Source organism: Ranitomeya imitator, chromosome 2 (assembly GCF_032444005.1).
Source record: "Ranitomeya imitator isolate aRanImi1 chromosome 2, aRanImi1.pri, whole genome shotgun sequence".
Taxonomy (NCBI): Eukaryota; Metazoa; Chordata; class Amphibia; order Anura; family Dendrobatidae; genus Ranitomeya; species Ranitomeya imitator.
In genome coordinates this window covers 368,320,721-368,345,270 of record NC_091283.1, presented here as the reverse complement: position 1 = coordinate 368,345,270, position 24,550 = coordinate 368,320,721, and the positions used below count along the sequence as shown (strand labels likewise).

The 24,550-nt window shown below is 42.8% G+C and overlaps 1 protein-coding gene across 1 annotated transcript in view; it reads left to right on the top strand.

Annotated features, from left to right (window-relative positions):
• LOC138663911 (zinc finger protein 271-like) overlaps nt 1-24,550 on the top strand; it is a 33,751-nt gene that overhangs the window by 5,662 nt on the left and 3,539 nt on the right. Inside the window, exons 2-6 of the mRNA XM_069750280.1 lie at nt 9,716-9,859; nt 9,989-10,162; nt 10,248-10,371; nt 10,456-10,553; nt 10,752-10,842. Coding sequence (XP_069606381.1) covers nt 9,716-9,859; nt 9,989-10,162; nt 10,248-10,371; nt 10,456-10,553; nt 10,752-10,842 — 631 coding nt within the window. The remainder of the gene's footprint in view (nt 1-9,715; nt 9,860-9,988; nt 10,163-10,247; nt 10,372-10,455; nt 10,554-10,751; nt 10,843-24,550) is intronic.

Here is a 24,550-nt window from a genome sequence, read left to right as displayed (position 1 = left end):
ATTTGACTTTTGAAATGAAAAATTGTCTGGAATCGATAGCGGACGCCATGTTGCATTAGGAGAGCCCCTGACGTGCCTAAATAGTGGAAACCCCCAACAAGTGACCCCATTTTGGAAACTAGACTTTCAAGGATTTTATCTAGATTTCTGGAGAGCACGTTGAACCTCCAGGGCGTTCGCAGAATTTTATAATATTGAGCCGTCAAAATAAAAAAAATACATTTTTACTACAAAATTGCTATTTTAGCCCCCACTTTTTTATTTTCACAAGAGTAGCAAGAAAAAATGGACTCCAAAGCTTGTTGCGCTATTTCTCCTGAGTATGCCAATACCCAGTATGTGGTTGGAAAACTACTGTCTGGGAGCACAGCAGAGCATGAAAAGGATGGAGCGCCATATTACAGTTCAGGTTTTGCTGCATTGGTTTGAGGGGGCCATGTCACATTGGCAGAGCCCCTGAGGTGCCAGAACAGCAGAAACCCCCGTAAGTGACCCCATTTTGCAAACTACACCTCTCAATGAGTTCATCTAAGGGTGCAATGATCATATTGACACCACAAGTGTGTCACAGAATTTGATACCATTGGGCAGTGAAGAAAAAATAATTACATTTTTACCACAAACAATTTTAGCCCCAGATTTTACATTTTCACACTGGGAAATGGGTAAAATGGTGGCAAAATGTGTTATACAATTTCTTCTGAACTTGGCAATACCCCATATGTGGCGGTACAGTACTGCTTAGCCACACAGCAAGACTCTAAAGGGACAGAGCGCTATTTGACTCTTGGAGAACAAATTATTATAGAATAATATATATATTATTTGACACTGTTGCCAAAAAGTTCGATTTTGGTTTCATCTGACCAGAGCACCTTCTTCCACATGTTTGGTGTGTCTCCCAGGTGACTTGTTGCAAACTTTAAACAACACTTTTTATGGATATCTTTTGAGAAATGGCTTTCTTCTTGCCACTCTACCATAAAGGCCAGATTTGTGCAGTGTACGACTGATTGCTGTCCTATGGACAGACTGTCCCACCTCAGCTGTAGATCTCTGCAGTTCATCTAGAGTGATAATGGGCCACTTGGCTGCATGTCTGATCAGTCTTCTCCTTGTTTGAGATGAAAGTTTAGAGGGACGGCCGGGTCTTGGTAGATTTGCAGTGGTATGATACTCCTTCCATTTCAATGTGATCGCTTGAACAGTGCTCCTTGGGATGTTTAAAGTTTTGGAAATCATTTTGTATCCAAATCCAGCATTAAATTTCTCCACAGCAGTATCACTGACCTTCCTGTTGTGTTCCTTGGTCTTCATTAAAAAAAAATGGCATGGGTTCCTGCACAATTTTCTGCACCAGAGAGGGAAAGCCAGCTACTACGGACCAATGTTGATAGACTGGGGTGGGGTTAATACACATGGAGCTTCCCAGGCTATGAATATCAGTCTGCTGCTGTATATTTAGCCTTTATTGGCTATTAAAATAGGGGGACCCCCAAAGAAATGACGTGGGGTCCCCTTATAAGTTATAGCCAGAAAAGGCTACGCAGACAAGGCAGCTGCGGGCTGATATCCATAGCCTAGGAAGGGACCATGGATATTGGCCCCCTGGCTACAAATGCCAGATCCCAGCCACCCCGGTGCTTAGCCTCTCTCTTCCGACCGCCCTGTAGAGGTGGCATATGGGGTAATAAGGGGTTAATGTCACCTTTGTAAGGTGACATTAAGCCGGCTTAGTAAAGGAGAGGCGTCAATAAGACTCCTACCATTACTAATCCTATAGTTGGTAAAGGGTTAATAAAACACACACATGCAGAATAAAGTATTTTAATGAAATGAAACACCACACAGTTTTGCCATCTTTATTACACTGGTAATCCAAACGAAGCCATCGATCTTCTGAAAATAATAAAGAAATACTCCTTGGTCCGATACAGTCCTTAATAACGAGTGTCCCACGACGAGTCCAGCTCTGCTACATGTGGATGCCTGACATCCAGACATAGCAAAGCTTGTAGATAACTCTCCGGCGATCACCTACACTCTAGCTCTCGCGATCAGCTGACCGTGAGAACTAGCCTAGGGTGACCTGAGATAACCCCCGATAACGTACACGGCAGTTCTCGCAGTAAGCTAAGTTATCGCGAGAACTGCAGTGGACACGGACTTTCGGCAGTGTAACAGGTAAGACCTTATTTAAATTAGTAGACATGCATAGTAAGCTGCGTTTACGCAGTTATTATGCATATGACTAATCATTAGATGCGGTTTTACTGCATCTAATGATAGTCTCTGGTAAATTTGCGGTGCGGCGATGGAGCGTTGACACATTGTAAACAGACATGCTGCATCCTGGAAAGACACGCTGCATGTCCGTTTACGCGTGTCTGCCGCCTGCGTCTTTTAACGCATAGTGGAGATGGGATTTCATGAAATTCCCTCCACTGTGCTGTAACATCTGGACGCTGCGTGTTTGATGCTGCGGCTGTACGCAGTATCAAACAAACAGCGTTTCCTGACCGTGGAAACATACCCTTAGACTCCGCTGCAGGCTGAGTCTAACAGGCCACCGTAGCTGGCAGGTCTGGAGGTCATCACATGACCTCCGGCGGGACAACGCGGGATCCCTCGTGATGTGATCAGATCTCATCATGGGGGCGTCAGAGAGGCGAGTATAGCAGCGGTCTCACTCTGCTATCTTCTAAATGCCGTGATCGTGGCAGAAGATAGCAAAATGTTAACATCATTGGGACCTGATCTAATCAGGTCCTGATGATGTCACCTGTCATAGCAACCACTCTGCACAGTAATCGCAGTGCTTCAAGGACGCTGGGGGTCCCGAGTGCTGCGAGACCACCCACCGTTCATTAATGTCGGTGCTGCACAGAGCCCAGAAAGCGCCAACGTATATCTACCATGGGCTGTCAGGAAGAGGTTAATAGACATCGTGAAATAACATAAGTTCATGTGCAATAATAGTCATAACATAAATGTCCCATGCACATGAAAATTGACCGACAAATCACCGTCAAAGTTAGAAATGGGCAAAAAAGAGATTTAACTGACTCTGAAAAGGCAAAAATTGTTACAAGTCTTAAAGAGGGATGCAGAGCTTTTGAAATAGATATTGGAGCAATCACAGAACATTCAAAGTTTTGTTGCAAATAATCACCAGGGTCACAAAAAATGTGTTGAGGGAAAAAAAACACATTAACGGCCAAAGATGTGAGACGAATGAATCCTGAAGCGACCAGGAAGCCATTATCCTCCAGTGCTGTCAAATTCCAGAGCTGCAACATCCGGGGAGGCCAGAAGTACAAGGTGCTCAGAGCCAAAACTGAGGTGAGGAGGCTGAACCCGACCACCACTGAGCAACTCAGAAATGGATACGGCAAGACTGTTCCAAGAAATGTCTGAAGAAAGATTTTACAAAGACCTTATGGACAGATGACATGCAAATGACTCTTGACGGACGTGATGGATGTGCCTGTGGCTGGATCAGTAACAGACACAGACCTTTACTTTGACTCAGGCTTCTGAAAGGTAGAGGTGTGATTCCACTAAGGGCTGGTATTATTAAAGAGCATCTCGTTGGACTTTTATGGATTAAAAATGGAGTAAAAAATAGTTGTTTTTCATTATAAAATCAATTGCTAAACCTACTGCCAGCTTTTAGAAGACATCAAGCAATGGTCCAGCAAAAAGTCTTCATGTTTCTAGACAACCATGATTGTTCTGCAGTACAATGCTCCATTGCAGCATTGAAGTCTCTGCTTCTCGGCTGCCAGTAAAGGCCTTAAAATTGAAAGAATAGTGATACACCCCTCCTCACCAAACCTAAATCCTACTGAGAACAGTCACTTTTTTGATCAGTGTCTGGGGGCTGTGGTTGGTGCTTTCCAAAAAGTTGATCGCCATAAGATTAACCCCTTCCTGACATGCGCCGTACTAGTACTGCTCTGCGTGAACTGAGTTCCCGCAAACCACAGTACTAGTACAGCGGCACGATCGCGCGGCCTCACGCTGAGCGCCGCGGCGATCTCGTGCAGGTGTCAGCTGTACATGTACGTGGGCATTTAACCCCTCTCAGTAGTGACAGCGACATAGAGGGGCATCACGCAGGGATGGGGGCTCCCTGCGCTTTCCCATCGGAACAATGCGAAGCGATCGCATTGTTCCGGTGTCCTGGAAAAAAAAAAGTAATCCCCAAATAAGGAAAAAATATATATATATTTCCCAATAAATCCATTTATTTATGTAAATAAAAAAAAAAACAGTAAGGCCATGTTCACACAGTGCGTTTTTTACTGCGGAACCGCAGCGGTTTTGCCGCTGCGGTTCCGCAGCTGTTTTCCATGCAGGGTACATAACAATGTAACCCTATGGAAAACAGTCACTGCTGTGCACATGATCCGGAATTTCGTTTAAAAAGCCGCGCAGAATAGCTGCGGCAAAAAAGAAGGAGCATGTCACTTCTTTTTCCTGAACCGCAGTGGTTCTGCACCCATAGACCTCCATTGTGAGGTCAAAACCGCAGTAAAACCCGCAGATCAAAAATATATCTGCGGGTTTTACTGCGATTTGATGTGCAGAACCGCTGCAGCAGGAAGTGCGGGGGAGCGGGCGGAAGTGCGTGGGCGGAGTGTGGCTGCCCCCCCGTGCTCCGATCCCGTGCTCCGATGCCCCCCCCCCGTGCTCCGATGCCCCCCCCAGTGCTCCGATGCCCCCCCCCGTGCCCTAATTTCCCCCCCTTATACTTACCCGGCGTCCCGGTGTCCGTCCGGCCGTCTTCTCCCTGGGCGCCGCCATCTTGCAAAATGGCGGGCGCATGCGCAGTGCGCCCGCCGAATCTGCCGGCCGGCAGATTCGCTCCAAAGTGCATTTTGATCACTGAGATATAACCTATCTCAGTGATCAAAATAAAAAAATAGTAAATGACACCCCCCCCACTTTGTCACCCCCATTGGTAGGGACAATAAAAAAATTAAGATTTTTTTTTTTTTTTTTTCACTAAGGTTAGAATAGGGGTAGGGGTAGGGTTAGGGGTAGGGTTAGGGTTAGGGTTAGAAAACTGCATAAAAAAAAAGGATCAAAAAACGCATCAAAAAACGCATCATAAAAGGACAAAAAAGGACCAAAAAAAGGACCTGCGTTTTCTGCCAAAAGCTGCAGTTTTTTAAAAAAACAGTCCTGAAAAAAAAAGGATGGAAATCCTGAACGTGTGAACATACCCTAAAAGTACACATATTTGGTATTGCCGCATCCTTAACGACCCGCGCTATAAAATGATCCCACTAGTTAACCCCTTCAGTGAACACTGCAAAAAAATAAATAAAAAACGAGGCAAAAAACAACGCTTTATTATCATACCGGCGAACAAAAAGTTGAATAACACGCGATCAAAAAGACAGATATAAATAACCATGGTACCGCTGACAACATCATCTTGTCCCGCAAAAAAAACCCAGCCATACAGCATCATCAGCAGAAAACTAAATAAGTTATAGTTCTCAGAATAAAGGCATGCAAAAACAATTATTTTTTATATAAAATAGTTTTTATTGTGTAAAAGCACCAAAACATATCGCTGTAATCGTACAGACCTGAAGAATAAAGCTGCTTTATCAATTTTACCACACAAGGAACGGTATAAACGCCCCCCATTAAAAGAAATTCAGGAATTGCTATTTTTTGTTCATTCTGCCTCCCAAAAATCGGAATAAAAGCGATGAAAAAATGTCATGTGCCCAAAAATGGTACAAATAAAGACGTCAACTCGTCCCGCAAAAAACAAGACCTCACATGACTCTGTGGCCCAAAATATGGATAAATTATAGCTTTCAAAATGTGGTGATGCAAAAACTATTTTTTGCAATAAAAAGCGTCTTTTAGTGTGTGACGGCTGCCAATCAAAAAAATCCGCCCCAAAAAATGCTATAAAAGTAAATCAAGCCCCCCTTCATCACCCCCTTAGTTAGGGAAAAATAATAAAATTTTAAAAAATGTATTTATTTCTACTTTCCCGTTAGGGTTAGGGCTAGGGTTAGGGTTAGGGCTAGGGTTAGGTTTGGTGCTAAAGTTAGGGTTTGGATTACATTTACGGTTGGGATTAGGGTTGGGATTAGGGTTAGGAGTATGGTTAGGGTTTCAGTTAGAATTGGGGGGTTTCCACTGTTTAGGCACATCAGGGGCTCTCCAAATGCGACATGGCGTCCGATCTCAATTCCAGCCAATTCTGCGTTGAAAAACTAAAACAGTGCTCCTTCCCTTCCGAGCTCTCCCGTGCGCCCAAACAGGGGTTTCCCCTAACATATGGAGTATCAACGTACTCAGGACAAATTGGACAACAAATTTTGGGGTCCAATTGCTCCTGTTACCCTTGGAAAAATACAAAACCGGGGGCTAAAAAATAATTTTTGTGGAAAAAAAAGGATTTTTTATTTTCACGGCTCTGCGTTATAAACTTCTGTGAAGTACTCGGGGGTTCAAAGTGCTCACCACACATCTAGATTAGTTCCCTAGGGGGTGTACTTTCCGAAATGGTGTCACTTGTGGGGGGGTTTCCCCTGTTTAGGCACATCAGAGGCTCTCCAAACGCAACATGGTGTCCGATCTCAATTCCAGCAAATTTTACATTGAAAAGTCAAATGGCGCTCCTTCCCTTCCGAGCTCTGCCATGCGCCCAAACAGTGGTTTACCCCCACATATGGGGTATCGGCATACTCAGGACAAATTGTACAACAACTTTTTTAGTCCAATTTCTCCTTTTACCCTTGGTAAAATAAAACAAATTGGATCTGAAGTAAAAATGTTGTGAAAAAAAGTTAAATGTTCAATTTTTTTTAAACATTCCAAAAATTCCTGTGAAGCACCTGAAGAGTTAATAAACTTTTTGAATGTGGTTTTCAGTACCTTGAGGGGTGCAGTTTTTAGAATGGTGTCACTTTGGGGCATTTTCTGTCATATAGACCCTTCAAAGTCACTTCAAGTGTGAGGTGGTCCCTAAAAAAAATGGTTTCACAAATTATGTTGTAAAAATGAGAAATCGCTGGTCAATTTTTAACTCTTATAACTTTCTAACCAAAAAAATTATGTTTCCAAAATTGTGCTAATGTAAAGCAGACGTAGGTAATGTTATTTATTAACTATTTTGTATGATATGACTCTCTAATTTAAGGGCATAAAAACTAAAAGTTTAAAAATTGCAAAATTTTCTAAATTTTCGCCAAATTTCCATTTTGAAGAAATTGAAGAAATTTTACCACTATCATAAAGTACAATATGTCACGAGAAAACAATCTCAGAATTATTATGACCTCATAAAGTGACAGTGGTCAGAATTGAAAAAAATGGTCTGGTCAGGAAGTTGAAAACAGGCTTCAGGGTCAAGGGGTTAAGAAACTGACAGACTCCATGGATGGACTTTATGACTCCCCTTCTTCCCAGAGTCATAACTTTTTTTTTTCCATCAATATGGCCATGTGAGGGCTTGTTTTTTGTGGGATGAGCTGTTTCGGGGTATTTGCCCCTCATCATTTATTGCTTGCTCCTTTTACTAGGCACTGCTCCTAATAGCCAGTTAACTACTCCACACTGATGAGGGGCAAATACCCCGAAACAGCTGTCTGTGGATGGATACCATGTTTTGGCATAGGTGGTTTTCCTTTCGGATGCTGCCCTTCCCGTGGTGGTTGTTCCTTCCCGGTGAAAGACCTGGCTATTTATTGCTTGCGTTGAGAAACATGTGATGGTGTCTCCGCGGCTTTTCTACATGCATTTGCATATTTCCCATAAGGGATGGGAGCAGTGTTCTGGATCACTGCGTTGAGAAACACGTGATGGTGTCTCTGCGGTGTTGGATGTTTTGATCTCCCCGAGGTCATTCATCCTTTTGTTTATAGTCCTTTTACTAGGCACTGCTCCTAATAGCCAGTTTCCTGCTCCACACTGATGAGGGGCAAATACCCTGAAACAGCTGTCTATGGATGGATACCATGTTTTGGTATAGGTGGTTTTCCTTTTGGATGCTGCCCTTCCCGTGGTTGTTCCTTCCCGGTGAAAGACCTGGCTATTTATTGCTTGCATTGAGAAACACGTGATGGTGTCTCCGCGGCTTTTCTACATGCATTTGCATATTTCCCATAAGGGATGGGAGCAGTGTTCTGGATCACTGCGTTGAGAAACACGTGATGGTGTCTCCGGGTTGTGGGATGATTTGATCTTCCCGAGGTCATTCATCCTTATGTTTATATTATGAGTTCATAGACACCAAACATGTCTAGGTTCTTTTTTTATCTAAGTGGTGAAAAAAAAATTCCAAACTTTGTTAAAAAGAAAAATTGTGCCATTTTCCGATACCCGTAGCGTCTCTGCTTTTCATGATCTCAGGTTGGGTGACGGATTATTTTTTGTGCACCGAGCTGATGTTTTTAATGATGCCATTTGGTGCAGATATGATCTTTTGATCGCCCGTTATTGCATTTTAATGCAATGTTGTCGCAAGTGCCAAGAAAAACCTTAATTCTGGCATTTTGACTTTTGTTTTCGCTACGCCTTTTAGCGAGCAGGTTAATCCTTTTTTATTGATACAGTAGATCGGGCGATTCTGAACATGGCAATACCAAATATGTGTAGGTTTGATTTTTTTTTTTTTATTAATTATTTTATTTTGAATGGGGTGAAAGGGGGGTGATTTGAACTTTTATATATTTTTTTCTTATTTTTAAAACTATTTTTCTTTAACTTTTGCCATGCTTCAATAGTTTCCATAGGAGGCTAGAAGCTGCCATAGCCTGATCGGCTCTGCTACATAGAGGCGATGCTCAGATTGCCTCTATGTAGCAGAATTACAGACTTGCTATAAGCGTCGACCACTGGGTGGCGCTCATAGCAATCCGGCACCAACAACCATAGAGGTCTCATGGCTGTCATACCGACACACCGGTGACCTACGATCACGTGATACGGGCCACCGGTGAGCGCATTTCCAGCCGGATGGCCTGAAGCGCTTGTTAAATACTATTGTCAGAGTTTGACAGCGGCATTTAACTAATGGCCATAGGCAGATCGCGATTCTGCCTGCGACTATTGCGGGCACATGCCAGCTGTTTAAAACAGCTGAAATGTCCCGGATTTGAGGTGGAGCCCACATCAAAGCGGGGGATACTGACATCAGCGTATTAGTATGTCCAATGTCAGTAAGGGGTTAAACTTGATTTTTCCCATTTCAAATTGTTTATCATTTAGTTACCCCATAATTTTGAACATATCAATATTCTCCTAAGAAAGACAAAACCACACTTTAACTTTCTTAAATATTCAGGTTTATTAACTTTTTGGATTGACCAACAGCAGATGTTCAGTAATAAAATGAATTATCAAAAATACAAATTGTCTAATATCTGTCCACACAGCGCAGACATATTTGTGTGTGTATTATAAAGTGCCTCACAGAAAATCTGGATCCCCGATTAACTTTCTTCTAGTACAGTTATCACTTGCTGGTCATTGTAGGTGAAGTGGCCCTCATGGTTGTCCACTTCTCATATATGTTGGTAACACCTCGGTGGCCAATGATTAGCTGCATCGTTCATCTGAGGGTCTGACATGATCTGTCCTTAATTATGGAGTATCTGCTTTATATCTTCTCTCATATATTTCCCTTTATTATCTTCAGAAATTGTTTTGTATTTGATTTTATTTTCTCCCCATTCAGGTCTCTACGATATTGGATCCTCTCAGTGGAGATCTTATATATAACAAGATTTTCCTGATTGACCCATCAAGGATGGAAAGGGACAAGATGGCGGACCGGATGTTACACCTCACCCTAGAGATCCTCTTCTGGCTTACTGGAGAGGTGAGAGATTCTGATGACGTCACATTACATCATTCTTATCTATGGAAATAACAGATGGACAGAACTGGAGAGGTGAGGACTCTGGAAATGTCTGTAGTGACATTTATTAATGTGTCTCTTCATAACTAGGATTACATATTAGTGAAGACCTCTGAGCGCTGTCAGGACCCTGTGTCTGAGGGATGGGAAAGTCCCCTGAGCACAATCACAGGGCCTCCACCTCACAGCCTGATGCATGATGACATCAATGACCAGAAGATCCTAGAACTCATTTACAAGATGATTGAGCTGCTGACTGGAGAGGTGACACTGCTGGGAATGCTGGGACATTGTATAATAACAACACTATGAAGGGATCGGGGGGTGATGGTATCATTGTATGTGTCAGGTTCCTATAAGGTGTCAGGATGTCACCATCTATTTCTCCATGGAGGAGTGGGAATATTTAGAAGGACATAAAGATCTGTACAAGGACGTCATGATGGAGGTTCCCCAGTCCCTCACATCACCAGGTAATAGACAGGACTAAATACACGCAGCCTATAATTATCTGCATGTAAAAAAATTAATTCAGTCCCTGTATGTGTTTCCTCCAGTTCCATCCAGTAACAAGACAACACCAGAGAAATGTCCACTTCCTATTCTTCCTCAGGACTGTAAACAAGAAAATCTAGATGTTCCTTTGGATCATCAGGTAGATGGAGAGAAGATGTCATGAGATCTCCCCTATGATGTGTAGACGGCTGTGAAGGTCTTGTGCTCAGTCTTGTTTTATCCACCACTATTATATGTTTTATACTTGTGTAATGAGAACGGTGGAGATGGCAGGATTAGAGCTGATCATAGAAGTGACTTCTACATCTGTCTGTGACTTTTACAATATTTGTTCCAGGATGAAGATCTGACCCATGATAATACTATAGAGACATATGTGATTGGTGATGAGTGGTGTAAAGAGGAGATTCCCACATATGACTACCCAGGTGAGTAGTAACCACTAAATGCAGAGATCTCACAGATTCTCCTCAGTCAATGGCTTTTACCATTTTGTGTGAGCTCTGTGGTCTTAGATTCACCACTTCTTCCGAAATGCTGTAAAAATATTAGTGATGAGCGAGTGTGCTCAAATAAGGTGTTATCCGAGCACGCTCGTGTTCTAATGATATTCGAAAACACCGAAGATACTCTATATTCGATTCGCTATGGCTGTATGTCATGCGGCTGTTCGACATCCACAACCCATGCATGGATTGCCTGTTTGTTAGGACTTCACAAGCGCTGTGTATACAGAAATAGGAATAACTAACTTACTCCTCCAGACCCAGCAGTTATGTGATCACTGGATGTAGGAAAGGGGCAAGAGCTGCTGGACCCAAGAAGACCCAGTCAGCTCTGCTATGCAATCAGGAGGCTACAATTCCACTGTAGTTGGGACAAATATGCTTGGATTAAAAAAAAAAAAAAAAAAGAGTAATTCATCAATAAAAAACCCACCAAAGGTCTTTTACAGCAGCATATAAAAGTTTGGGCACTTCTGTAATTGATTGTCAACAGTTAAGCAAGTTGGTATCGCTGTAATCGTACTGACCAGAAGAATGAAGTTGTCTTCACTTTTTCCACACTGTGTTTGACATAATTAAACAAAAGACACAATTCTTGAATTTTTGGATTTTATTCATCCTGCCTCCGCAAAATTGGAATACAGAACTGATCAAAAAATGTAATGTGCCCAAAATTTGTAGCAAATAAAAACGTTAATTCGTCCCGCAAAAATAAAAACAAGACCCCCCACATGACTCTATCTGCAGAAATATGGAAAAATTATATCTCTCCGAATATGGGGATGCAAAACTTGTTTTTTCAACCAAAAAAAATCTTTTAGCGGGTGACAACTGCCAAATATAAAAACCCGATATAAATCTGGTATCGATGTAATCGCACTAAACCGAAGAATAAAGTTGTCTAATCACTCATACAGCACGAAGAACAGCGTAAAAAATAAATGAAATCTATTCTTGACCTACTATTGATTTGTTCATTCTGCTTCCCAAAGATCCCAGTAAGTTTAGGCTGAGGCAGATGGAGGCACTGTGGACGCTGTCTAACCTGTAATCTGATGAAAAGAAGGACACCACTGAACTGAGGAAAGATGGAGCACAAAGTAAATCTGCTGCCGAATTAAAGTGAATGGATCCCTCGGGGGTTTCATCTCAAATACATCACTCATAGATTTAGATGAAAACCCCAATGTAAGTTCTCAGCATAGAGCGCCGGATAAATGTGATCCCAAGTGTTATGGAAAATGTTCCAATAAAAGCTTTAACTCAGTCCACAAAAATGGCAAGTCCCCACTCAGGTCCGTCATCTGTTAATGGAAATATGGGGGGCTTCCAAGTTACTGGTAGTACAAAGGCTCCGGAAAAGCTAAATGGCTCCTCGCTTCTCCCCAAAAAAATTCAGCAAATTCTGCACTCCCAAATCCAAATGCCCCCTTTCTGAGGCCCACAGTGTGCCTAAACAACCTTTAGCGCCCACATGTTTGGCTTTTCTCTAGCGATGAGAGCCTGCTTAATTTACTGTTTGCGTGTCTCCTGAAGTGTAACCTGGGCTTAATGTATGGGCACTAGAACGTACTGGGCACTACAATAGCAGAAAACACTGATGAAGTCAAATTCATCACTACGCCTATAGATAAAGTAAAAAAGGGGTATAATTTCCAAAATGGGGTCACTTGAGTGGGCTACTCTGCTCTTCTAGCACTTAGGGGCTCTGTATATGATGTCTGCAAACTATTCTAGGAAAATCTGTGCTCCAGGAGGCAAATAGTGCTTCGTCCCTCCCAAGACTTGTCGTATGGCTAAGCAGTACTGTACATCCATATATGGGGTACTGCCATGTTCAGCAGAAATTGTGTGATAAATTTTGTTGCTATTTTTAGGGTGCTTTCCTATTGTGTTCTTGGGTCCCATTGGTTCATATTTCCCAACCCCCTCGGCAAAACCAGGTTCGGACGTATGTGCCGACGGGGCCATAGACTGTAATCGTGACGGCAGAGCGAACGTGTGCTCTGACATGTATCGTTTTCGTGAGTGTCTGCCTACTGAAGGCGGACACTCAGAAGTAGTAAACTGCATCTGAGTGACCACCTCCAATAGGTGGACACTCCCAAAAATAATGCACGTCAGAACGCACATTTACTCTGCTATCATTATCACAGTCTATGGCCCCATCGGCTTATACAGTGGGTACAGAAAGTATCAGACCCCATTTTTCACTCTGTTTCATTGCAGCCATTTGGTAAATTCAAAAAAGTTCATTTTTTTTTTCTCATTAATGTGCACTCTGCACCCCATCTTGACTGAAAAAAAAAACAGAAAATGTAGAAATATTTTCAAATTTAATAAAAAAAAACAACTGAAACATCACATGGTCATAAGTATTCCGACCCTTTGCTCAGACACTCATATAAGTCACATGATGTCCATTTCCTTGTGATCCTCCTTGAGATGGTTATACTCCTTCATTGGAGTCCAGCTGTATTTAATTAAACTGATAGGACATGATTTGGAAAGGCACAGACTTGTCTATATAAGACCTCACAGCACACAGTGCATGTCAGACCAAATTAGAATCATGAGGTCAAAGGAACTGGATCAGAGACAGAATTGTGGCAAGGCACAGATCTGGCTAAGGTTACAACAGAATTTTTGCAGTACTCAATATTCCTAAGAGCACAGTGGCCTCCATAATCCTTAAATGGAAGAAGTTTGGGACCACCAGAAGTCTTCCTAGACCTGGCCGTCCAGCCAAACTGAGAAATTGTGGGAGAACAGCCTTGGTGAGAGAGGTAAAGAAGAACTTCAAGATCACTGTGGCTGAGCTCCAGAGATGCAGTAGGGAGATGGGAGAAAGTTCCACAATGGCAGAGTGGCCTGACCGAAGCCTCTCCTCATTGCAAGACATTAGAAAGCCTGCATAGAGTTTGCTAAAAAAAAACACATGAAGGACTACCAGACTATGGGAAATAAGATTCTCTGGTGTCATGAGACAATGATGGACCTTTTTGGTGATAATTCTAAGCGGTAGAAAAACAGGCACTGCTCGTCACCTGCCCAATATAATCCCAACAGTGAAACGTGGTGACAGCATCATGCTATGGGGTGTTTTTTAGCTGCAGGGACAGGACGACTGGTTGTCATTGAAGGAAACATGAATGCGGCCAAGTACAGAGATATCCTGGATGAAAACCTCTTCCACAGTGCTCTGGACCTCAGACTTTGCCAAAGGTTCACCTTCCAACAATACAATGACCCTAAGTACACAACTAAAATAACAAAGACGTTGCTGCAGAACAACTCTGTGACCATTCTTGACGGGCCAAGCCAGAGCCCTGACCTAACCTCAATTGATCATCTCTGGAGAGACCTGAAAATGGCTGTCCACTAACGTTCTCCATCCAACTTGACGGAACTGGAGAGGATCTGCAAGGAAGAATGGCAGAAGATCCCCAAATCCAGGTGTGAAAAACTTGTAACATCATTGCCAAGAAGACTCATGGCTGTACTAGCTCAAAAGGTGCTTCTACTCAATACTGAGCAAAGGGTCTGAATACTTATGACCATGTGATATTTCAGTTTTTCTTTTCTAATAAATTTGCAAAAATTACTATGTTTCTGTTTTTTTTTTTTTCAGTCACGATGGGGCGCAGAGTGTACATTAATGAGAAAAAAATGAACTTTTTTGAATTTACCAAATGGCTGCAATGGAATAAAGAGTGAAAAAATTTAAGGGGTATGAATACTTTCCATACCCACTGTACTTCTTCCCTTCTGAGCTTTGCATTGTGCCTCAACAGTATTTTTTTTGGGTGGACAAAAAATAATAATTTTCCATTTACTCAGCCTAATTTTATACAATTATGTGAGTTGCCTGATTGTTAAAAATGCTCACTACACCCTAGGTTAATTCCTCAGAAGGTGTGTTTTCCAAAATGGAGTCAGTTGTAGGGTTTTCTTCTCTTTCGGCATCTCAGGGGTTCTTTTAACCTGACATGGCATCTGCTATTTAAAGGGAACCTGTCACCCCGTTTTTTCAGATTGAGATAAAAATACTGTTAAATAGGGCCTGCGCTGTGGGTTACAATAGTGTATGTAGTGTACCCTGATTCCCCACCTATGCTGCGAAATACATTACCAAAGTCGCCGTTTTCGCCTGTCAATCAGGCTGGTCAGGTCAGGTGGGCGTGGTGACATCGCTGTTTCTTCCCCAGCTTTCCGTTGGTGGCGTAGTGGTGTGCGCATGTCCAAGTGCCCGAATCCACTGCGCGCAGGTGAAGAAAAAGCGCGCGATCTGCGCTAGTACCATTGTCATCGGTGGGGGCGGCCATCTTCCTGAGGCCGCGCGTGCGCAGATGGAGTGCTCTGCTGCACGGGGCTTCAGGAAAATGGCCGCAGGTTGCCACGCGTGCGCAGATGGAGATCGCGGCGGACATTTTCCTGAAGCCGAGATGCAAACTCGCGATGTCACCACGCCCACCTGACCTGACCAGCCTGATTGACAGGCGAAAACGGCGACTTTGGTAATGTGGGCAGCACGGTGGCGCAGTGGTTAGCACTACAGCCTTGCAGCGCTGGGGTTCTGGGTTCTAATCCCACCCAGGACAACATCTGCAAAGAGTTTGTATGTTCTCTCCGTGTTTGCGTGGGTTTCCTCCGGGCACTCCGGTTTCCTCCCACATGCCAAAGACATACTGATAGGAATTCTAGATTGTGAGCCCAATCGGGGACAGTGATGATAATGTGTGCAAACTGTAAAGCGCTGCGGAATATGTTAGCGCTATATAAAAATAAAGATTATTATTATTATAATGTATTTCGCAGCATAGGTGGAGAATCAGGGTACACTTCATACACTATTGTAACTCACAGCGAAGGCCCTATTTAACAGTATTTTTATCTCAATCTGAAAAAACGGGGTGACAGGTTCCCTTTAAGCCTAAACTGAGCTCCAGAATTCAGTTTGCGCTCCTTCCTTCCAAGCCCTGCCGTGTGCCCAAACAGTAGTTAGAGAAATTGCTCAACGAATTGTACAGTGCAATTTTCCTGTTACGCTTGTAAAAATAAAAAGTGTGGGGCTAAAACAATATTTTTGTGGTAAAAATTTAATTTTTATTTTTTTTTACATTTTCATGGCTCAATATTCTGAAATTTTGTGAAGCATCAAGGAGTTCAAAGTCCTCACCACACATCTACATAAATTCCTTGTGTCCAACATGGGGTCACTTGTGGGATGTTTCCATTGTTTAGGTACATCAGGGGCTCTCCAAACATAACATGGCGTCCACTATCGATTCCAAACAACTTTGCATTGCAAAATTCAAATGGTGCTCTTTTCCTTCTGAGCCCTGCCGTGCGCCCAAACAGTAATTTTTCACGAGTTATCTGCGTACTCAAGAGAAATTGCAGAACAAATTGTTTTGTGCATTTTATCACCTGAAGGGTTAACAAACTTCTTGAATGTGTTTTTGAGCACCTTGAGGGGTGCAGTTTTTAGAATGGTGTCACTTTTGGGTATTTTCTGTCATGAACACCCCTCAAAGTGACTTTAAATGTGAATGGTCCCTAAAAAAATGGTTTTGTAAATTTTGTTGTATAAATGAGAAATTGCTGGTCAACTTTTAACGGTTCTAACTCGGAACAAAAAAATTATGCTTAAAAAGTTATGCGGATGTAAAGTAGACATGTGGAAAATGTTATTTATTAACTAATTTGTGTGATAAAACACTCTGGTTTAACCCCTTCGCCAGCTTGCAACTTTCCGTTATTCCTTTTTTTCGTTTTCATTTTTTTCCTACCCTTCTTCCCAGAGCCATAACTCTTTTTTTTTCCCATCAATATGGCAGCGTGAGGGCTTGTTTTTTATGGGATGAGTTATACTTTTGAATGACAACATTTATTTTACTAGATAATGTACTGGAAAAGGGGAAATAATGCCAAAAGCAGTGAAATTGCAAAAAAAGTGCACCACAATTTTTTTTTTTTTTATAATCATGTTCACTAAATGCTAAAACTTACCTGGCAATATTGTTCTCTAGTTCAGTATGAGTTTGCAGATACCAAACATGTATAGGTTCTTTTTTATTTAAGAAGTGAAAAAAATTCCAAAATTTGGTTAAAAACAAAACAAACAAAAAAATGCCATTTTCTATGGCTCCTTACATCCCCATTTTTTGGGATCCTGGGCTAAGTGAGGGCTTATTTTTTGAACACTGAGCTGATGTTTTTACTGATATAATTTTGGGGTAGATACAATGTTTTACTTGCCTGTTATTGTATTTTATTGAAATGTTGCCGAAACAAACCCTTAATTCTGGCTTTTGTTTTTTCCTCATTACGCCCTTTATTGATTGGATTAATTTACTTTATATTTTAATTGGGCGTTTCTGAACACGTGTTTTAATTTTTATATATATATATATATATATATATATATATATATATATATATATATATATATATTTTTTTTTTTTAAAACTTTTTTTAAACTTTTTACTGATTTTAAAAGTTTTCTTAGGAGACTTGAAGCTGCAATCAACTGATCCTTTATGCTACACGTCAGGGCTTCAGCCCTACTATGTGTAACATAAATCATGATTTACAGGGACAGGCATGGGGGTCTTCTGCAGACCCCCGACTGTCATGAAAACCCATCGAAGCCCGGCGATCTCGTGACAGGGGAGCCAACGTAATCTCTTGTGATGCGCTTACACTCGGCGCATGTTAAATGCCACTGTTGGAGAGTGACAGTGGCATTTAACTTAACAGCCGCAGGTGGGTCTCTGATCCACCCATGGCAGTTAAAGGCACATGACGGCTGATCAGATCAGCATGTTGCTGTGTGCAATCCCATTGATGTGTTTCCTGGTGCACTGTGCTATAAAAGGCTTTGGTCTGTGCCATAAAGGCCTTGTAGGTCTGTGCCATAAAAGCCTCCTGGTATGTGCCCTGTGGTATGTGCCATAAAAGCTTCATGGGTCTGTGCTATAAAAGATCTTGGTCATCGCTCTTCCACCTCACCCCCTGTAAGGATTCCGGACTTCCCTTGTTCCTGTTCGCCCTGATCCAAGATGAAGTCTTGGATCTCACCCTGTCATGGAACTTCCTGTCTGTCCTGATTATTTAAGTCCGAGTCATGTGTTCTTCTGTGCCTGAGTATTTTGTGTTGCTGGCTCCTGAGCTTCTGCCTGTGTTCTGGTGAACTCCCTGCTTCAGCTGCGCTCTACTCGGTGGTCTGCCTCGCCCCTTTCAGCCGCATCTCACCTTTGGAACTGCTGTGACTGGCAGCACACCTGTGGAAGGATTTCCCTTGTTTGCTAAACTTTTCCCAGTGTTGTGCCTCTTTGCACAACCACACCAGGTGAGCAAGATTCTAGTGTTGCTTTTCCCATCAAGAGAGTTTTGTACTCATCTACTACGCTTAGATAGTGCTCTCCCTCTTTTTCCCTTCATCCTCTTTCACCAGGACTTCATGCTCAATGCACCACCTGCATATTATTGAACTTCCACAAACAAGTGCTGTGCGCACGTGGGATCAAGTTTTGCTGGGCTTCCTCGTTAAGTACTGTGTGCATTTCTACTTCACTTCTGCTGGATTCCCAAGTTTAAGTACTGTGTGCATTTTCACTAATAACCAACTGGACTTCCTTGTCAAGTGTCTTGTTTGCCCCCTCGTCATATCCTTGCTGGTCCTTGCTGGACTGATTCATATTAGCGGCCACGTCCCGCTATTCACTGTGCTGTGATTACCATATTGTGATGAGCACCTCGTTACAATTGCAGGAATATCTGTGTTAGTTTTGTTAGCATTTCTGTTTTGTTTAAATACATCTTTTACTACAGTTTTGCTCTCAGACTGGCTTTATCCCACGCTATCAGATTCCTTAGTACCTATATATTGTTACACCCCCTTGCAAAGCATCTAAGCAGTGTGAGTCTCAAGTCATTCAGTAGTCTCTTCTGCTGTTTGATGAGTCCACTGGCTGAGGTTCCGCGGCCCATACACCAGGCTCTGCCCAAGAAATGGAAGAGACTGAGGGTTCAACCACTGGTTCTGTTAGAGGACAGTCAGCACATTTCTTGAGCTGAGGAAACCCAGTTCCGAACTGTTGCGACTTTCTGCAGTGTTCCGACCGTCAAGGAGGGCAGGGGTCAGGACTGGGTGGAAGATGATGTGGGGGACAATGATGTCCCAGACCCCACATGTAGTTAAGGCCATCCTAGTGACGTGTTCAGTTCGGAGGAAGAGGAGATGGTCACGTTGGCTCAGCAGCACACGGTACAGACATCCCCTTCAGGTGTCCGGATCTTTGGTGGGGGTTTATCTGGGGACTTTACGCCTTGTCTTCTGTGATTTAGGAATAGAGTCCGGGTGCCAAGGGGACGGGAGAGGGAGGGGTTGTAGTATGGAGGCCAAATGGAAAATCTCAATGTGTGGGTATTGGTCCAGGGATATATTTAAGTCTTTGCATAGTTTTTGAACTTCAGCTGAAAAACTGGCTTGTAATCTCTTATCTTCAGTTACTGTATAATCTGTATCCCGAATGGAAATAGCCATCGGTATTGTAATTTTTTCTGGAGAACCGCTTCAGTTAATGGTTTAAGTAATTGTCATTTCTTCAAGGTGATTGCTGAGAGGTCCTGGAATAGTTTGAGATGAGATTCTTCAAATTTAATGTCATTCGCTTCACGGGCGCGTTTTAGTATCAGATCTTTGGTGTGAAAGTCCAAGAATCTGCACAGAACATCTCGTGGTGGGTCTCCTTGTTTAGGCTTAGGTCAAAGCGCCCTATGAATTCTTACTATTTCAATGTCCTGAGGGTTTTGCTCCAAGAGGAGTGATCGGAAGGTCTCAGTTGCAGCCTTGTTTAGAGCGTCAAAGGCGACAGATTCCGGTAGCCCTTTTATCTGAATGTTATTCCTGCGTTCTCAATTTTCATGGTCCTCTAGAGTGGATTGGACAAGTTGTAGCTGTTACTCTTGGCTTTAATGCAGGAAAGAATAGCATTAGAGTGTTCTGCATAGGTGGACTGTGCACTTTCTAGAGTCTCCAGTCTATGTCCTTGTTGAGATATTTCTTGTGTGATATCTGTTAGTTCTTTTGAATGGGTTCTAAGGCTTGGGATAAGATGCGCTTAATAAAGGAACGTATCACAGGTTGGTCTTTGCAACTAGAGCCCATATCAGAGTTTCTCTCCATATCTGTATCCGTTTCTCCCTCTTGTGCTGAATTAGGCGGATAGTTTGATTTAATAGCACTTGGGGTTGCAAGGCTTTTTAGTATTTGTCCAGGTCCGACTGAGTAGCTAGATTATTCGTTTTGGTAGATCTGGGCGTCTTAACACCGGATTTAACCATTGTTTGGTGTGTTGAGTAGAGTATTATAAAGCTTCTAGTTTCTCCCGTACTAGCAAAGGGGGTTATTAGAATATCATGTTACTAGATTTTTGCCTAGGCAGTGAGAATGTCAATTCAAGTGTTGGAGGAGGGAGCAGGTCAAAGCAGGCCAAAGGACTTCTGATAGCATACAGAAAGAAACCGTTATTTTTAGTGGCCACTAGGTGTTAGCGTAATACCACAAAACTGTATTAAGGCACTTTTGACTGACGTTTATTGATTTTAGAGATGCTTTCTGTATTTCCCATATAATGGAAGATAAAGATAAATGTCCCGGAAATAAATTTGAGAGCTGTAGTGATGAGTCCACTTCTTATTTTATTATTTGATGTGCAGAATATTACTAGGCAAGCACCAGATGTTTGTGTGGTACTATAAAGGTGCTGTGGGGTATCCTCACCAGCCCAGGGTGGTCAGACAATTGGGCTTTATGCCTAGGGGTATTGGGTATGGGGCAGCAGGAAAATTTGCCTGCAGGAATGGCTGGAAGGTTGAACTGCCTCACAACCAGAGCTGAGCACAGGCGTTTGTTTCCCTCTGTATTGTGGCACAGGTTTAAGATGGCGCCCGTTATGGTGGGAAACCCGCCGTGGTCGTTATCTCCCGTGCAGGGATTGTTCACCGAGGGGGGACCCCTCAATTATTGATTATGAAAAATACAGGGGAACCCAAGCCGTTTTTTTTTTCTTTGTTTTTTTATTTATTTACAACACAGGTGCAGGCAAAATACTGCCATCAGCCGTTTCTGCTCTCACTGTTATTAGTGGCAGTAGGTATCGGTAGACCAGTAGTAGTCCCATCAGCTGATACGAGTGACCGGAGGTAAACTTTTTACCTCCAATCACAGCTGCTGGCTCACACTGTCTTTTGACACCGTGGGAACTGTACCTGTATCACCGGTGGTGGTGATTTTACCACTAGTGATGAGTGAGTGTACTCGTTGCTCGAGTTTTCTCCAGCACGCTCCGGTGACCTCCGAGTATTTGTTAGTGTTCGGAGATTTAGTTTTCATCACCTCAGCTGAATGATTTACAGCTACTACGCAGCCTGAGTACATATACAAAGCTGTCCAAAAACATAATAATACTAAATATATAGGAACCTCCAGCAAGGAAGGTTTATCCATCAAAGCAGTAAATATAGGGGTGTGTTAACCTATCATAATCTAACAACCGGGTACCAAGTACCCAAACACACCACTCTCACAAAAACTGTTTAGAAAAATTAACAAATTTTATTATTAAAAACACAGAAAATATCAAAATGTCGTATTCATTAAGAGGAAAGGATGAGTACCCAAGTACATAGCACAAAAAAGTGATACAGGAAATAGGCTTCTGGGATCAAATAGTCTGTGTCATAGCATGTAGTCATCACAAATATATAAGCCCTAGTCTGAAGTGCATAGTGCCAAGTTCTCAGTCCAGTTTAACACATATAGAATGCTTGACACATACCCATGTGGTGAGCCCGTCCTTAGTATCACATACGTCCCGACGTACGTTTCGCGTCTTCCGCTTTCTCAAGGGAGAAAAAGATAATTGTGCATGTCATGTCTGCATAGTTGCTGGCTTATATGGTATCCCCACTCACCTATTGCCCAATAGTGTGTCGTGCATGGCGCCACTGCCCCCGGGTCTCAGGTGCATCTAATGCCGGCACTCAGCTTCAGTTTGCAGAGAGGAAATCCTCCGTGACATCATATCTGCACGCCGGAGTTAAAAGAGGCCTTCAAAAAGATGTCGGATCCTGGAGCGTAGTGCACATGCGCGTCGCCATTTTGTTGAAGTCCAACTATCCCACACACCAGCCTCTAATGCGCAAGTGCGCAGCCCTTTCTCTTGATGGATTAAGGTGGTGCCACCCTGACCTGTGCATACTAATGAGAAGGATTGCATATCTCCCTACGCTTTCCCTATGTTGATGTTTAGATCATTTAGATGTCCAAATTGCTCAAAAAATACAAGCAGTAATATATCACACAGTGATCAAGGGGCATTCAGGGAAAGAAGAAAAAAAAAAAGCGAGAAAGATCATATATAATCAAAATAAACAAACACAGATTTATAGCCTCCAGGTTAATTTAGGGGATTCTAAAAACATATAGTGCAACCAAGTCGGCTTTCATGCGATCTTCAGAGGTTGTCAGTGAGTGCAGGATCTTAATCATCATAGGGGAACCATATCTCAAGCCATAGCAAAGTATTAGGTTTGATATAACTGGATTACTAAAATAAAAAAATACAACAATAAAACACATTTACTAAAGACACAACAGAATTAAAAACAAGCAGGGATTACAGGTACGGGGCAAAGCTCAATTTCTCGTTTAAGCCACTGGGGGACATAGTGCCAAGCTCCACAATCCATCTGGTTTCGGCCTGTGCTAGCATCTGCTTCAGATTTCCACCTCTTATGCCCCCATGTATTCTATCGATTCCCTTCACTTTAAGGCCACGTGGGTCAGAGTTGTGGTATAGCCTGAAGTGTTTGGGCAGGGTCTTCAACAGCAAAAGGTCCTCCACCTCCTTTGCCGCGAGTATGTCCCTGACGTGCTCCCTTACCCTAATGCGCAGTTCCCTGGAAGTTAGGCCAATATAGACCTTAGAACAGGGACACTGCGCAAAATAAATCACATATGAAGTGGTACAGGAAATGTAATGGTTAATAGTGTATTCCCGAGTACCATCCATATCTGTAAAGGTTTTAGCCCTTATGATATGCAAATTGCACGCCAAACAATTCCTGAAGGTGAAACATCCCCACCTTTGTTTTGAATTGCCAAAGGGACTTTTCTGGGGAACCACATAGTGGCTCTTCACCAGTTGATCCTTGAGATTTTTGCTTCTCCTAGCCGTGATCAATGGTCTTGTGCAAATTTCTTTCCTCAAGATCAGATCAGTTTGGAGGATGGGCCAATGTTTAGTGAGAATTTGGCGAATAGTGTCCCACTGGCAATTAAAAGTTGGGATAAATCTCGTTTGGGGGTCACTCTTATCCTTCACTTTACCACAGCTACCGATTAGGCCTTGTCGTGGGGTATATTTAGCCCGATGGTATCCCTGTTTGATATACCTTTGACTATACCTCCAATCACAGCTGCTGGCTCACACTGTCTTTTGACAGCGTGGGAACTGTACCTGTATCACTGGCGGTGGTGATTTTACCACTAGTGATGAGTGAGTGTACTCGTTGCTCGGGTTTTCTCGAGCACGCTCCGGTGACCTCCGAGTATTTGTTAGTGTTCGGAGATTTAGTTTTCATCACCTCAGCTGAATGATTTACAGCTACTACGCAGCCTGAGTACATGTGGGTGTTGCCTGTTTGTTAGGGAATCACCACATGTAATCAAACTGTCTTAACAGTCGCAAATCATCCAGCTGCTGCGAGGAAAACTAAATGTCACGCCGTTAACGGCGATAAAGGGGCAGGACGGCGTACTGGGACCCGCACCTGTCCCTGCCACTATAATGGGGCCCTGACTTTCCCTTATCTCAGGGGTACCAATGATGGTTAGGAGGCCTGAGCCACCAGCGTATCCCTGTCTCCTGTGCAGGCCCTATCATAGGCCCCCTCACCCCCCAAAGGAGGTGGACTTCACCAGTGTATAAATACAACATTAAGCAGGGTATACAGACAAGGTAACTAAAAGTCTCAAACTCACCAAATGCTCACACAACCACAGAGGTAACACATAGAAGGAAAGAGAAGGAAAAAACTAGGAAGGAAAACAGGTTTAACATGCAACCAAAACAGCAGACACCAATCTCTGTAAATAAACCTCCAAGCTCCTAATACACCACGCTCCTTCAACCTCCAAGCCAGGCAGCTGAACTGATCAATGACAATAGCTGAAGTCAAGGCTGGGTCTATATTGAGGAGGAGATTACAAAATCACCTTCAGCTGAGAGACCCAGCTCACAGCAACTCAGCAACCAGATTAACTCCTGCACTGCTGGCACAAAGCAGCCAGGTCAGAATACAGGAGAAGAGCTTCTGTTCACTAAATCTCCGAGCAGTGATATATACTCGGAGATCACCTAAGCGTGCTGTCCTGGTCCCAGTACCCGAACCTGAACTTTTTGTAACTGTTCTGCCGGACCTGAACATCCAGGTGTCAGGCCATCTCTATTTGTTAGTAAATGCCTGAATAACAGAATGAATTACTCTACATAAGATTACAAAGTGATTTATCAGAAGGCTGGGTTTATCGCATTATATTGTTTTATAGAAATGTTAT